Below are 16,232 nucleotides of genomic sequence, written 5' to 3'. Positions count from 1 at the left end.
TTTCTACTTCCTTTTGTTTTCCTTCTGTTTAGTTTTTTTCCCATGTCCTTTGTTCTTTATTCAACTTCTGTTGTCTTTTTGTGAGCTTTCGGAGCGTTTTTCTATTTGCTGGTCTTCTCTGGGGCCAAAGTAGTTTTCACTTTCACAAAGAATCAGTAACTGGGTGACATAGTGGAGAAACACAACTAACATACTTAAACGGATATTGAATAAGACGTCACTTCACAAAGTGGCCAGAAACCTTTTTGTACTGACCTGTGTTGTTTAGCTTTAGCATATGATCTGCCTTATGACTATACACAGTGCTGAACCAGTGACTCTGGTGAATTTGCTTTTATTGCCTTTACTTTCTTTGATTCCCACAGACTCTGCGCTCAGCTGGGAAGACCTACATGATCTTCTTTGTTCTAGTGATCTTCATGGGCTCTTTCTACCTGGTCAACCTTATCCTGGCTGTGGTGGCCATGGCCTACGAGGAGCAGAATCAGGCAACCATCGCTGAGGCCTGGCAGAAGGAGAGAGAGTTTCAGATGGCCATGGAACACCTGAGAAGAGAGCAAAGAGTAAGTGCGGTGCATTGTCATATTTTCATGTGCGCCTTCAGCTGAAGACAGACACAACTGTAACTCTTTCAAACAATTTCATCCCATGTGAAGCTGGCAGCAAAAAGACAAGCACAGGAGACAGACTCAGTGTTGTCCCCGGAGCTGTCTCCATTCTGTGTGAAGTACACAGGAAGTATACGAAGAAGCAGCAGCAGAAGAAGAAGATCTCACAGAACGCTGTCCGAAGAAACGGCAGAAGAAGCTGCAGAACAGAAGATGGAGCCCCTGGAAGAAGTAATGGTATGTAACCTTAAGGAGCGCGCTGTCGAGTTGTTAATGGTTGAAACCACAGAAGCTAATGCGTTCTTCCATATTTCTGTAGCCTCCCCTGTCCCCCCTGCCGGCCCACCCTCTGCTGGCCACGCTATCCTCTCACCCGCTCAGCACCAGACGAGGAAGCCAGAACAGCATCTTCAGCTCCTTCCGCGTTCGCAACAACTCAGAGGCCGACTTCGCGGACGACGAGTACAGCGTTCACGGAGACGTCTTCAGGAGTCGCACCAGTTCGACAGCGACGCCATGGAAGAGGAGAACGGGCAGCGTGAGAAGCCACTGCTCCCAAATCTTCACCCCCAGCCTCAATGTCAACGGTCGACTGAACATCTCCCTCGACCACAATGGAGTCATGACTATGGGTCTGCTCACCCCTACGTCCATGCCAGCTCACAGCATGGAGAGAGTCAGGGAAGACACAGTGAGTGACGGAGCCGTTGTTATGAGACTGTTCTGAAAAGTTTAAATATGAGTTTATAAGAACATGACAATACAGCCTTGTTTGTTTGTTTTTTAGATATTTTCTGTTTGCCAGAAGCCCTCCAGCACAGAGGAGACAGTTCCAAGGCCTCTCCTGCAACCTTCCCCCACAGTGACAGATCCATCCCCCGTGCGCAGGAAAAGGGGCCTGAGCTCTGTCAGCTTTTATAGTGATGCCATGGACGGTGCGTCCATTTCACTGTTTAAGGAAGTGTTCAGAAATTACATCCCTTTTTGGGGATATATGAAGCTAGCTTAGCAAAAGGGTTGGAAACAGCTAGCCTGGTCTTGTCTGAAGGTTACTAGATCCTCTACATGTTGCTAAATAACATATCCAGGAAGTTATTACATCAGAAAATAGTGTAACAAATGCATATATCTCCCATTATTTCTTTAGTACTGTTTTGTGTCATTAAGCAGATGATACCTAACATATTTAAGGTCCCAGTAGGTGGATTTTGCTACTTCCCAAACAAAGCCAAACCAGCTTTCCCCCTGATTTCTGTATTTATGCTCAGCTGTTATAATGAAGGCGTAGTAGAAGAAATTAGAACTGGTTTTCTCAACCAACCCTCCACCTGCCCAAATAACATTTAACTTTAGTTAACTTTGCTAGCAGAAGGACCCTAGAATCGCCGCTGGTTTCAGGTTTTAGCTGTTCAAAAATGATCAAGTTATCTGCAGATATAAATCATTTCCGTGTGGTGTCTCTGCAGAGCTGGAGGAGTCGAGGCAAAAGTGCCATCCCTGCTGGTACACGTATGCCAAGAAGTATCTGATATGGGACTGCTGCCCCTGGTGGCTGAAGCTGAAGGAGTATGTGAAGCTAATGGTGATGGATCCTTTCCTGGATCTTGGTATCACCATATGCATTGTGCTGAACACCCTCTTCATGGCACTTGAACACTACCCCATGACTGATGAGTTCAACACCATGCTCTCAGTGGGCAATCTGGTAAGAGGGTTTTAAAGATACCAGAGGGATGTTTCCAGCTTTTAACACACTTTCTATAAGTGCTGTCGGGTGCTAGATAAGGAGAGGAGAGTGGAACAGAGAGGAAACTGAACTGGCCGGCATTCAGATAATCCGTCTCTGTTTGCAGACAGGTTGATTTTTAAAGCAGGTGCAGGACAGGAGGTCAAATACAGTGATGCTGATCCGCTGTCAAAGATTCTGTTTTAGACTATTTGCGATTATCTTTAATAACATGGAGTATTTTTAGCAAGAGGTGGAATTGATTTCCTGTTGTTCTGTTTTGAAATCTCTTCCTACCGGTGAATTTTAGACTCTGACAGAGATTTGGTAAATAAATAAATACATTAATACATTAAGTAATTTTAAAATTATATAACTTTATATGTACCTTTATATGAATAAATTAAAAACAACAACAAAAATGAAATAACACATTGAAATACATTGTTATATTTTCTGTTGAACTAAGGTTTGTGTGCAGAAACCTTCACTGAAATGTTTTTAGTTCACTCATTAATAAAATTCAAATTACACATCTTTTGAAGGCGGTTGTGTAAAATTGTTTATTTGTGGTCAACAAAAGAGAAACAACTCATCTAAAAGACAGTGAATGCTCTACTAATTAAGCTGTAGCTATATAATATTCCTAGTGTTTTGCTGGATTTTTCACCTCTAAATGTCCTTTTGTCACTCTGTGTTTTTTTTCTAGGTGTTCACTGGTATATTTACAGCTGAGATGGTACTGAAGCTGATTGCCATGGACCCCTATTACTACTTCCAACAGGGCTGGAACATCTTTGACGGCGTCATTGTTTGCCTCAGTTTAATGGAGCTGGGCCTCTCCAATGTGGAGGGACTGTCCGTCCTGCGATCTTTCAGATTGGTGAGGGAAATCTTGTTCATTCTCTGTGTTACTTTGAAGAAAATTGATTAATTATTTCCGATTGATCAGCTCCTGATGAACAGAAGACAAAACCTAGACACGGGAGCAGATTCAACTATTTGCAATGGGAAACAGACAGCTGATGAACTAAGGGTTCTCGGATGGGTGAAGTCTAAGATAAAAATATGGACAAAGCATAATATGTCCATTAAAAAAATGATGATACCTAGGAACAGAGTTGTCAGAGTTGCACATTATATCTAATAATCAGACTACATCTAAAAACATAAAAGTCTCTTAAGGTTTTAACTCTGAAGTCTAGTTAACTTGTGCAACTTGTACAGTGTAATAGTCAGTCTATTCTGAAGATGCAGCATCATTTGTCTTCACATTTCTCTTATCATAAGTTGCGAGTCTTCAAGCTGGCAAAATCCTGGCCCACTCTCAACACTCTCATCAAGATCATCGGCAACTCGGTGGGCGCCCTGGGAAACCTGACGCTGGTGCTGGCCATCATTGTTTTCATCTTCGCTGTGGTGGGAATGCAGCTATTCGGCAAGAACTATCAGGACTGTGTCTGTAAGATCTCCTTTGACTGTCAGATGCCTCGCTGGCACATGAAGGACTTCTTCCACTCCTTCCTGATTGTGTTCAGGGTCTTGTGCGGCGAGTGGATCGAGACCATGTGGGACTGTATGGAAGTGGCTGGCCAGCCCCTCTGCATCCTGGTCTTCATGTTGGTCATGGTCATAGGGAACTTGGTGGTAAGTTATTATGACTTGGCATTTAAACTCTAACCTGTTTAAGGTTATGTTGAGTGATAGTCTATATTTTTTGTACCGGCAAAGCTCACAAAAAGATTAAACTCAACAAGAGTTTCTTTTGAGAAGTGTCTGTGTGGCTTTTCCCCTGTTCCTCTGTGCTGTAAAGTTCAGACAGTAGAAATGAGTCAACCACAGTGTTGCACTGAGTGACATTTACCTCAGTCCTACATGCACCACATTGCTGCTGCAAATGCCAACTACAGGATCAGGCACGAGGTGCAGTCAAAAAGCTGGAAAATGAATCCAGTCCTAATTTAAACTATCTGATCCCTCCTTCACGTTCTTTCATTGGAAAGCTCTCACTGGAAGTCCTGTTCTGATCAGCTGCGCTTGCATAGAGAGCAAACATCAACTTCTGTCACAAACTGACCAACTTTCATGCCGCAACCGTCACATTGCTCATAGCAGTGATCTCAAAGTCATAGCCACCCGACTCAGAGAGCATCCTCACATCATGTCAGGAGCACAGGCAACATGGTTGTTCACCAGAAATGACCCCAAAGTCAAACTTTCAGTGTGGAAATTACTGTCACATCACCATGTGGTAGCAAGTCATTCCCCACCACCCTGAGATTTGCTTCCAACTGTGCAGTTAAATTACCAACTGTGCAGGAACTGGAGCAGCACTTCCCCGGGAAATTACCTGGAAGGGGAGACTGAGAAAATTAAAGTTTGTTATTTTTGAACATACCTTAAATGTTTAGGTCAGTGGCTGAACTACTCTGAAAACGGACTTGTTAAAAAAAGGTGTCCAGGCAGTACGTGGAATTACTCAGCCTATTTAAACATATAGAAGTATGGATTTTTGTAAGCATTACAAAATGATTGAATCCATTGCTCCTTAATAAAGATTTAAAAAAATGGAGGATATGTGGAGGGTATGAGTGTATCATTTGTCTTTAACAGAAGAAGTGCTTTTGATGTTCAGGCAAAGTTGTGACAGGCAAAGTTATCCTTTAAACAGTATTTGATGACTAAGAGCGATGCAGTAGCGTTTCAATGCTACCAAATCCACTTGGTGATGTCACAAGTAATCTGGGATTACGTGGCACAAGAGAGGACTGCTGATTGTGTATTATGTGAATGGACCATCCTTCAAGTTAATTATGTTAAAATTTGCAAGCTGTATTAGTTTGTATATCTGTAAATGAGCAACTCTTCAGCATGCTGTATTAAATGAAAGTGTCATGGTCTTGCTTCAGATTAGATTTAGCAGAGTTTCTACCAAATTTAATAGATTATAGATTTATGAGATGTGCAGATCATTTCGTTCTATTTTCACTTGCATTTTTACACATCACCTCAACTTAAAAACCCTCTGTTATTTGTGCTGCATCATATGTGTATTATCTACACATGTTGCCGTGCAAACTGAAGCGACAAGAGACAAACTCAGTGCTGGAGCAGCTTTACTGCCCTTTTATCCACCACTAATGAGCTAAGCCTTACGGGTGAAATGGGGACCCAAGTGTTGCACAAACACCGCAGAGCGTTCACCCCGTTTAACACCAAGTTTTGATTTTTACTCATTTTGCAAGCCAACACATGCAGCTGTTAAAAAAAACAGCAGTTAATTCAGTTTTAATTGTATACGCCCACCCACATTCACTGCTCCTCCCATATGGCCAGCCGTTTCCTGTGAGCTGATATTAAAGAATACAAAAGCGCGCTGAATTTGCAGGATTTGTTTATAGTCAACGTTGTTTTGCTTTGAATGTGGTGTCGTTCCAGTGGTGATCCTGGTAATAGAAATACATGCAGAAATAGTTGTATTTTAGTATAGCACTATTTTAACCCAGTAAAAATCTAGTTTTATTTACTTGTTCACTTGCTCCCCTCGACTTTTGTAGTTAGGATAAGTTTAAATTCTTTTGACAAAAAATTAGCAAGAGATTTGCATAATTCAAACCCAGTCAAAAGAATGGTACTAGATATTTCTAGGTGTACATAGCAGTTTCTCAAGTATCACATAGATGCTATTAGTGGATAGAGACACTTTCATTGACTGTATTGCCTTGTTAGCCTAAAGATCAGATCACAACAGCGCTCCCTATGGAATTTAATGGACAGGAACCTCTCTGTGCACATGAATCGTGGGAAAGCAGTTTATCTGTGGGATTATCCAGGATGCTTAGGGGTGAGAAGGTCGGAGGGCATTCATCACTAATCATCTGCTCATGCTCCCCATCTCTGAGTAGCTCAGTGGCTAAAGATGATCCTTGCCAACTGTGCACATCACCCATGAAGGGAATGCACACATAGACACACACACATATGTGCAGTGTTATGCCCCGTGCTGCTGCTCTCTAAGCTAGCAGACAGATTACTTAGGAGTTGGATGCTTTGAACCTTGACTTCAGGAGGCCTGAAACATCAGCCATATGTACCTGAGCGTATCATTGTTGCAGAACTTTGTGGGATTTGCCAATGTTGACAAAATATATGGGACATCATGTCCGGCATTATGTCAAATGATAAAGCATACATACATACTAAACAATTCAGAGCTTTGCGCATCAGATGGTGATACAAGCATAATATGGCTATACAATGTCCTGCTTTGTTAACCCTTTTCACACCAAGGATCTCTGCTGCAGGCCATATTAACACACTACCCACCACCACCTATTATTGTGGAGTGTGGCATATTGAATAAAGAGGCTGTGTGGAAATGGGATGTAGCATTTCTGTGCATAAGCAAATTTGGTTGAAATGTGTTTCTTATTTGTAGATGCAAAAAAGAAAGAGAGAAAGGGGCTAAGGGTTTAAGTGGTTACGGCTAAATAGCTATAAGCAAGTTTAATAGTTTCATCCATTCAGATGTAAGTAAACATACATTTTTTGGTATGTCAACAACAGGTGCTGAATCTCTTTCTGGCCCTGCTGCTGAGCTCCTTCAGCTCAGACAATCTCTCTGCTCCAGACGAAGACGGGGACTTGAATAACATTCAGATTGCCATCGCTCGCATCCATTCCGGCTTTTCCTGGATTGTCACAAGCGTCATCAACCTCTGCAACAGGAGCTTGAAGCGTCGAAAACACAAAGCCAAGGAAACCAGTCAGGCTCTCAAGCCGGTCGGAAATCACATGGAGAGCAATGGGGGGATTTTTGGACGTTATGGAGAGAAGTACATCGTACCAGAGGAGGACAGCTACATGACCAACCCAAACCTGACTGTCATTGTTCCTATCGCGCCTGGGGAGTCAGATGTGGAGTTTTTGGAGGAGGAGGAGATCTCAGAGTCATCAGAGGATGAAGAAAACAAACTGGTAAGTATGTCGTGCCCAGAATCATGTTTGGGGCTTAACTTCAGGCTTTAATGCTCTCTGAACTTACATACTTTAGAGAATGTGATTTTATCGGCATACTTTTCGCTAAGAATGAAATCTCATCTTGTCATTTGAAACACTCAACTTGTTTGTTTGGCTTGTGTTTCTTATTATATAAATGAGTAATTACTTGGTTTTTTGCTGTTTGTATATGCTGAGATAAACTCAAGAAGTCCACGTTGACAACAAATTATGATTTTGAAATTATTGTCTGATCTACCTATTAAATTGAGATGTGCTGGAATAATTGAAGTTTTTTCAAAGATTTTGCAGAAGCTTTTAATTTTTACAAAGGGTCTGTATGAGAATGAACATGATATCAAAATGGTGGGATTAGTTTATCATGTTTAATGACTGGACACAGAAGGGCTGCACACTTTCCAAACTAGCTGTGGCTAAAACAGAGCTTATACTGTTTAACATATGTGTGTATGTTTAAGCATATATGTTTTGTGCTGGTAGCCTAAATATTATTAGTAACATCTGTGTTTTCTAATTCTGATGATGATGATGATGCTATGGAATCAGTCTGTCATAGAGTCCCGCACACCCACACACATGTTAATGAGATGTGGTTGAATGTGTGCCGAGCTATGCTTAAAGCTATATTTAGTACACACATGTTAAAGGGGTTGATTATCCCTAACTAACAGGAAAATGAGGCCATTACTATTTAAGCCACACATCTTATCCTTTGAATTTAGATTTTCAGTCCCATTGAGACACGTGTAGAAAATCAGCGTCCTAGCCACACAGTCAGCCTTTACAAACATTTGTGAAAGAATGGCTCGTTCCAAAGTGCTCACAGAATTTGAAGGTGGTGCTGTCACAGGATGTCACTGTAGCAAGAAGTCAGCATTCGATATCTCTTCCCTTCTAGATATTCCACGATCCACTGTAAGTGCTATTATTACAAAGGGAAAGCTTTTAGGAGCCACAGCAATGACCCATGGAGTTACAGCCCACTTAAAGTTACAGTATCAGGTTGCCAAGTGGTAAGGTGCATAGTGAGTAAAAGTCACCAATGCTCTTCTGACTCAAAACCTCTTCTGGCATTACCATCAGCACAAAAACTGTGTGCAGCTTCATGTGTTTGGATGGCTGAGCAACTCCTGTAGGTTTGATGTTTAGGTCTCCCTGTACTTTTGTCCACAGCACTCTTTACACCCATTAGCGAGTACTGTAAGATTATATGATTATTAAGAGTACAAACATTGGAAGAACACATCATTGAAATCATTGAAATATAAAGTAAAGAAAATTGCAATTGAAAGCAGAACACGTTTATAGAAATCAAAATGATAAAAACATGAACAACTGAACAAAAGAATCTGGGATTAAAGCAGTTCAAGACTTCAGGACGTATACAGCAGACGGTGCATCGCTGAAATGCCTGCCTAAACAGATATGTCTTTAGCACACTTCTGAAAGCCTCTTAGGGAATCTTAGGGAAGCACACCGAGCATTCGACGGGTCAGGCATCGCAGCTTGAAAAGCTCACCCCTGATCCGTAGGTGCATTAGTATTATTTGCCCGGCATTAGACAGCTAACTTACACACCAACACTGGACGAAGCTGTAATGACTGAGATACAGTTTGTTTCTTGTTTGCATTTCTGTACATATTAAATGAGTTTACCGTGCACTCAGCAACAGTAACTAACACCGTGTGTATAGTTGCTTTAATTTGCATGAAAACGCAACAGTGAGAGTGCAATAGCACTCCTCAGTTTTTGTATAGATTTGGATTTGACTGTGTTCATTCGAAAGCTTTAGAGTCAGACTGTCCTGCAGATCGGGCGTTTGTTGAGGCGGAGGATGTGTCGTTCCTGTCCTGTCTGGCAGAAAAACAGGAGCAGGCCAGATGTGGAGCCAGGCGCTGTAGAGCAGATTAAACTGACACAGCTGAGCTGGGCAGCCTGCAGTCTGGTGCTCTCTCTTCCTCTTTCCCTCCCATGCACTGCTGCACACCACACTAGAACTAGGCATCATGAAAAATGGGGGCGGGGGGGACCTCCAATCGTCCATCAGCTTAACTGGGCATCTGCAGCTGCTCTGCATATGCAGAGCTTTAAACACACACAAAAGTGATAAACATATTATATGTAAGAATATTGTTAAAAAGAAATCCTATAGTTAAGTATTTGAGTCTTCTCTAGAGTGTAAATAAATCTCCTTTGCTTAAATGGGATCAATTACTACTTTCTGATGTGCCATCAGTCCATTATGTTTCTCACTGTCTTTAAACTCTAAGATGAGCAATGCTGGTAATTTGGTTTCCAGATCCCGTGCATGCCCTTTAATGCTGGATTAAATTTCGTATCATTTTACGAGATTGAAGCTGCACCTCTGTCCTGTAAATCATATGAAATATGTTGTTGTTACAACACGTGAAAATCTCATCAAAATTGCAGTAAGCCTCACAGGAGATTGAAAGTCCATCAAGGTGCGCCGGCTCTGATGGGATGAATGCACGCAGGCTCATGTGGAGCAGGAAAATGTGCTGCAACTTCTTTTTCTTTAAAAAAAAACTCTTAATGTGTGACATGAATGTATGACAACAGCATCAGCAGTATCACAACAGGCTGGGGAACACAACCAGAACAAATCACTGTTTGCTAGTTTAATATAGATTCATATTCTGTATTTACACATGCAGATGTCAAAGAGCTGAGGGCTGTTTCCATACGAGGGCACGTGATTGTAAACACTCAGACTTTATTTTGTAGGAGAAGATCAGCCTGTCAGAGGGCAGCACAGTGGATCTAAGGAAGCCCGGAGAGGAAGAGGATAACTTGTCAGTGCTGGATGAAGACAGTATGGAGCCTGATGAATGCTTTCCTGAATGTGAGCGAAAGTAGCAACCTCACTAAATCTGCTAACGTGCATTCATTTAAAATGTTTATTTTTTTCCTTCATGCTGTGATAAATGCCGGTTTGTTTTTTGACACGGTCATCAGTCTGCATGAGACACTGCCAGTGCTGTAACATCAACACCAGCCATGGACTAGGACAGGCCTGGTGGAGGCTGAGGAAGACCTGCTACCAGATTGTGGAGCACAGCTGGTTTGAGACATTCATCATCTTCATGATCCTGCTCAGCAGTGGGGCTCTGGTAAGGGTCCTAGATCTAATTAGAAAGATTAGTATTGATCCAATACCAATATTAATTATTAATCTCTGGATTGACCAACAGTATCAGCAGTAGATTTGATGAGACGTTGAGCTGGCTGATGTCCAAATTGCGCCTTTTGTGTAGTTTTAAAGAAAAAAACTTCTCACAGATGGTTTTCTTATGCTGAGCAATGGAAATGTAATGCTGCGTTTTCTTATACTGCAGGCATTTGAAGACATTTACATTGAAAAGAGAAAAGTCATAAAGGTGATGCTGGAGTACGCTGACAAAGTCTTCTCCTACATCTTCGTCCTGGAGATGTTCCTCAAGTGGATTGCATACGGCTTCAAGACGTATTTTACAAACTACTGGTGCTGGCTCGACTTTCTGATTGTGGATGTAAGTTAACGCTTTGCTGCTTTGGTTTTCAAATCATATGACGTGAAAGGATGTAGCTGAATGTATGCCGTACTTGTGGGATTTATAGCTCTAATGATGCCAGATTTTTCACAGGAGAGCACGTGAATTAGCTCTAGACAACATTTTCAATACCTGAACCTGTTCGCTGCAGAACTAAGTGCTAATTCACACTGAAACAGTAGATACGTTGTAGATTTTTGCAGCTGCTCTCATGTCAGGATTTGGCCGTTCCCCAGTAGGATTTTGCCACACATTTGTGGGGAACTGGATGCGGTTCTGTAAGTGTTTAGTCACTCAAAGTGCCCGAGGCATGCAGCCCTTGACTTCCTCTGATTTCACCTGCTGTTACACAGATTGCCACAGACCGCTCTATTGTTAGGGTAAGTTGTAGTTAGCAGGTCCCAGGTGAGTATGGAGTATGGAGTCTGGGACTGGAAACTTGCATCCGCATCACAAATGCTTCTGTGTTTCTTCACTCGTAAGCGCTTTTTGTTGCGATATCAAAAGCCACCGTCTTGTTTCTAAACAAATGCTTTTCATATAAAATGAGATTTAAAATAAGAATAATTTAAAAAACCGCTCTCAGCAATCATCGTTTGAACCGCTTGGGTACAGGACCTTGGCTTTTATATCAAAACCAAACGCAGTTTCATGTGATCTGAGGCTTATCTACAGAAGATCTGGTTTACTGTGGAACGTAAAGTCTTCTTTTTGAACTGCACCAGCTGAATTCATGTGTGACCTGTTTGGTGTAACTCAGGTACCGAGCGTTCTCTGTTTTTTATGTTTAAAGGAAGTCCTAGCAAACTTTTCTTTCCTACTTTTGCTTTATTTTTGTATTTTTTTTTGTCTGTATTGTGGTGGAGCCAAAGACTTCTGTAGTCCTGAAATTGATTTTGAGTATCTTCTTTAGATATATTGGCCAAACGCATCTTTAAAAGGACTTTTATAAAGAAATACAGATCATTGGGACCTTATTAGCCCTAAATTGTTTTGAATGAACTTATTGGATCAATTTGGAACAAAATGGGAAACAAATTTGGCAAAGACAGATTAAACTTCTTTATAAAACTCACTCTATTTGATATATATACATATTTATATGCATATATAGCTGAGTATGCATGCATGGATACTGTTTTTACCATATGTGCATACTTGTCTGTGTTTTTTCATCATCCTTCATGACTCGACTTTCTCACATATCTTTCATGCCATTTTCATCCATAGCTGTCATCCAAGGGTCATTCAACAGCGGAATACCATTTTGTTTTGTCTCTTTTGGATGTAGAATAGAGTGGAAGTCTAAATTTGCTGAAACGATGATTCAAAAACCAAATCAAATCTAAACCTCAAAAATACAATATTTGTGTTCCTAACTGTGGAATGTCCCAAAATACACACAAAAAATGTGACTATGGCTCTTTAAATGTTTCTGACGTGTCTCTTACGACTCTCCTCCGTTTTTTTGATTCTTTATAAGAGTCGCTAAAAATATACTCACTTTCTTGGCAAATGTGCTGATAAGACCAGTTGATATTGTTTTTTTCAGTACTTTTCGCTGTTTCCTCTCAAAGGTTTAAGCACAGATGTCTGTTTTATGATTCTCAGAGTTCATACACCTTTCTGTACTCCACATAGGTGTCCTTGATAAGCCTGGTAGCAAATTCACTGGGATATTCTGACTTTACTGCCATCAAGTCCCTGAGGACCCTCCGTGCTTTGAGACCTCTCAGAGCTCTGTCCAGATTTGAGGGCATGAGGGTGAGAAATATGTTTTCTGTCCTTTGCTGTCACTGTTGGCTACTAACATCCTGATTAATCTCATTAATATTCTTTCACTTATGGATAAACTCTTAGTTATAAAGCAACTTTAGCACTGGGACTACCACAACAGCTTAATTGATTAGTAGTTTTCTACAAGGTAGAAATGTCTCAACAGCTGCTGAGTGGATAAAACTTTGGAACTGATGTCACTGTGGATGTGTTGTAGTATTTCAGGGATTTGTTACATGTAAAGTCTTTAGTTATCCAACGAAAGACAGCAGTTCTTTAGCTTCTTGCTAGATTAGCCCTAAACTTTGTGCAAACATGTATAGTTCCCAATCTTATTGTAAAAAATGTAAATTACTCTAAAGTTCTGACAACTAGATTTTCCAGCAGTATATGTGTTTTATAGGGTACATGCTGAACCGAGCCATACTAAATGTAAACTTTACAGTACTGTTATACTTTTATAACAGTAGCTGTTAGCTGTTATACTTTTATTTTAGTGATTGTGATTTAATGCAGTTTAAATGGTAAATGGTCTGGTTCTTATATAGCGCTTTTCTACTCTTCTGAGCACTCAAAGCGCTTTACACAACTTGTGCATTCACCCATTCACACCCATTCGCACAAGCACATTTTTCTAGGTGCTTTCTAAGTAACATTCACACACACTCATACTCCAATGGTTTGGGGTTAGTATCTTGCTCAAGGATATTTGGCATGCAGACTAGGGGAAGCCAGGAATCGAACCACCAACCTTCCGATCTGTAGATGACCTGCTCTACTGAGCTACAGCCACTCCGTTTATTTAACTGCCACTTTATTAGGTACATCTTTTTACCTGCTTACTAACACCTAATCACATGGAAGCAACCCAATTCATTTAGGTATGGAGACATGGTAAAAGGGCCAGCTTAGGTTCAAAGCAAGCACCAGAATGTGGGGGGAGATGATTTGAGTGATTTTGATTTGGGCTCTGAAAACAAAGGGGGTCTCACACTAATACTAGCAAGGTGTAGCTCATAAAGTGGCCATGTGTATAAATGTGTGTGTCTGTCCATATACCCTGAATTTGTATGACAGTATCGCCACATTGTTATGTATCCCACTGACTTTTCCTGTACTTTCAAAAATCATACATGTGATTTAGAGTGAAATTGATTATCAACACACAGCACATGTATTATCATACAAGGGATTGTCATAACGTAAATCACTGTGAAAAATTGTCCTGTTGGCTTCAAGTTAGAATTGGGAAACTAAACTTCAACTATCACATCATAGCATATGTAGAAAACAAGATTACCAGACTAGTGTGCACTACAGAGATCACAAAGATAAGCTGTTTACAACAATAGAATATACTTTATTTCTCTGGGACTGACCTGATTTCTTGTTTGCTCATCAGGTCGTGGTGAACGCCCTCATAGGAGCTATTCCCTCCATTATGAATGTGCTGCTCGTGTGTCTCATCTTCTGGCTGATCTTCAGCATCATGGGAGTCAATCTGTTCGCCGGCAAATTTGGAAAGTGCGTGAACAGAACGGGGTTCATCCACAGTGTCTCTTTGGTCAACAACAAGTCAGACTGCCTCACCATGAATGACACCCAGTTCTACTGGACAAAAGTCAAGGTCAACTTTGACAATGTGGGGCTTGGCTACCTTTCTCTTTTGCAAGTGGTAAGTTGATTTTATTTTTAACCTGTCAAACATGATGCCAGCCTGTTTTTGCTAATAAACACCTTGAGAACTTGTTCACTACTCATGTTGTTGTTTTGTTCCTCTCCTGTTCTGTCCAGACACTTAAATCAGTCTCTCTCATGTTGCAATATTTACAGCAGATCATAAAAGACATTTCACTGTTGTTTTCTTTCTAAAAATGAAATCAGCTGTTACTATAACATTACAATGCAGCGCCTGGACTATGACATCGTACTATATTCTCTTATTTACAGGCTACATTTAAAGGATGGATGGAAATAATGTATGCAGCTGTTGATTCAAGAGGAGTAAGTATATTATTTTCTTCCACACCTATACCATGAAAATTCTAACTAACTAACTGACTAATGAACCCATTTGTTTTTAGGTGGAGGAACAACCGATAAAAGAAATCAACCTCTACATGTACATCTACTTTGTAGTCTTCATCATATTTGGCTCCTTCTTCACCCTCAATCTCTTCATCGGTGTCATCATTGACAATTTCAATCAGCAGAAAAGAAAGATGAGTATTAAAAACGCTGATTTCAGGCTGGGATCACTTGATATTTGCGTGCAGTTCTTATTATTTGAAGCTGCAGAAATAAATGCATGAATAGTCCAATAAAAGTACAAAGGAAAATTTTCTATAGTAAGAATAAGGTGGCAGGATTTTTGGTTTTAATTCCCCCAGATTGAACATTTAAAAGAAAACAACTCCTGTCATTGTTTTAGGAAAGAAAGTAACGTGAGATATTTTTCTTTTCCACTTAGGAGGACAAGATATCTTCATGACTGAAGAGCAGAAGAAGTACTACAATGCTATGAAGAAGTTAGGAACTAAAAAACCTCAAAAGCCAATACCCAGACCCACGGTAAAGCTATATAAATTGCAAATGTAGCACATTTTTAAGATACAGATTTTTACCTGTACACTTTATATATTGTTTAAAATATTTTGTATTTTTTTGAAGTGATATCATTAACCTTGCAAACCTTGTTAAGGATTATATAAATTAAATTGTATTCTTGCTTGTTCTTTCCCGATCCTAGAACATTATCCAAGCCTTCTTCTTTGATCTGGTGTCTAAGCAAGCCTTCGACATTATGATCATGATGCTCATCATTGTCAACATGGTGACCATGATGGTGGAAACCGATGAGCAGTCAGAGCGAATGGAGTCCATCCTCAACAAGATCAACCTGGTTTTTATTGTGATCTTCACCACCGAATGCCTGATCAAGATCTTTGCCCTCCGTTGTTATTTCTTCACCGTTGCATGGAACATTTTTGATTTCGTGGTGATAATTCTCTCTATTGTCGGTAAGAAGTAAAAAAAAATATTTTTGTTTACAATTTTTGTAAATGCCAAGCTAGTGAAAAAACCAGTCAGAAAAGATGAGGAGGGAAAATTGTGAGTGTCCACCTGTAAAAACATACCTGTTTTGGGGGTTGTCTCATTGTTGTCCTGTTGTTATTTCAACATCTAAGCAACCCAGTCTTTAAGTCTGACCTCATTAGTCATTTCCGGGTCCAAACTTTGCTTCAGGTCCCACAGTCACTTTAACATCGCTGAAAGTTAAACACTGTCTAAATTCTTTCATCTTTAATAAAATGATCTGTGTGGCTGTTCTACCAGGAGTAACAATTGAGTTTAACATCCAGGCATCCATGAAAACAGAATTTATGAAATGAGTTAGAAGTTAGCAGGGAGTTAGCTTGCTAGTTTCTACCTAAACATGATATAGCATGTTGTGACTGAGGGATTTCTGAAAAAATTAAAATGTACAGCTCTGCTATCACTTCCAAAATAAATGAAGATGGAAAACTTAACAGCAGTGACGTTTGTAGGGT

At 40.4% G+C, this 16,232-nt stretch overlaps 1 protein-coding gene across 2 annotated transcripts in view; it reads left to right on the top strand.

The window, feature by feature from the left end:
- LOC147308920 (sodium channel protein type 2 subunit alpha-like) overlaps positions 1-16,232 on the top strand; it is a 47,599-nt gene that overhangs the window by 27,452 nt on the left and 3,915 nt on the right. Inside the window, exons 10-27 of one of the 2 annotated variants that reach the window (XM_086272316.1) lie at positions 366-563; positions 657-845; positions 928-1,299; positions 1,396-1,543; positions 2,075-2,313; positions 3,044-3,217; positions 3,625-3,981; positions 6,901-7,311; positions 10,100-10,217; positions 10,331-10,485; positions 10,711-10,884; positions 11,259-11,285; positions 12,547-12,669; positions 14,084-14,356; positions 14,632-14,685; positions 14,766-14,903; positions 15,148-15,252; positions 15,431-15,701. In XM_086272316.1, the coding sequence (XP_086128442.1) occupies positions 366-563; positions 657-845; positions 928-1,299; positions 1,396-1,543; positions 2,075-2,313; positions 3,044-3,217; positions 3,625-3,981; positions 6,901-7,311; positions 10,100-10,217; positions 10,331-10,485; positions 10,711-10,884; positions 11,259-11,285; positions 12,547-12,669; positions 14,084-14,356; positions 14,632-14,685; positions 14,766-14,903; positions 15,148-15,252; positions 15,431-15,701 (3,526 nt within the window). The remainder of the gene's footprint in view (positions 1-365; positions 564-656; positions 846-927; positions 1,300-1,395; positions 1,544-2,074; positions 2,314-3,043; positions 3,218-3,624; positions 3,982-6,900; positions 7,312-10,099; positions 10,218-10,330; positions 10,486-10,710; positions 10,885-11,258; positions 11,286-12,546; positions 12,670-14,083; positions 14,357-14,631; positions 14,686-14,765; positions 14,904-15,147; positions 15,253-15,430; positions 15,702-16,232) is intronic. The other variant, XM_086272315.1, reaches the window with a different exon arrangement.

The sequence above is a fragment of the Aulonocara sp. 'chitande type north' Nkhata Bay genome, linkage group LG18, assembly GCF_057382095.1.
Source record: "Aulonocara sp. 'chitande type north' Nkhata Bay isolate Kocher_YH1m ecotype deep benthic linkage group LG18, A_spYH_male_GT1.1, whole genome shotgun sequence".
Taxonomy (NCBI): Eukaryota; Metazoa; Chordata; class Actinopteri; order Cichliformes; family Cichlidae; genus Aulonocara; species Aulonocara sp. 'chitande type north' Nkhata Bay.
This window is presented reverse-complemented; position numbering and strand designations above follow the sequence as displayed.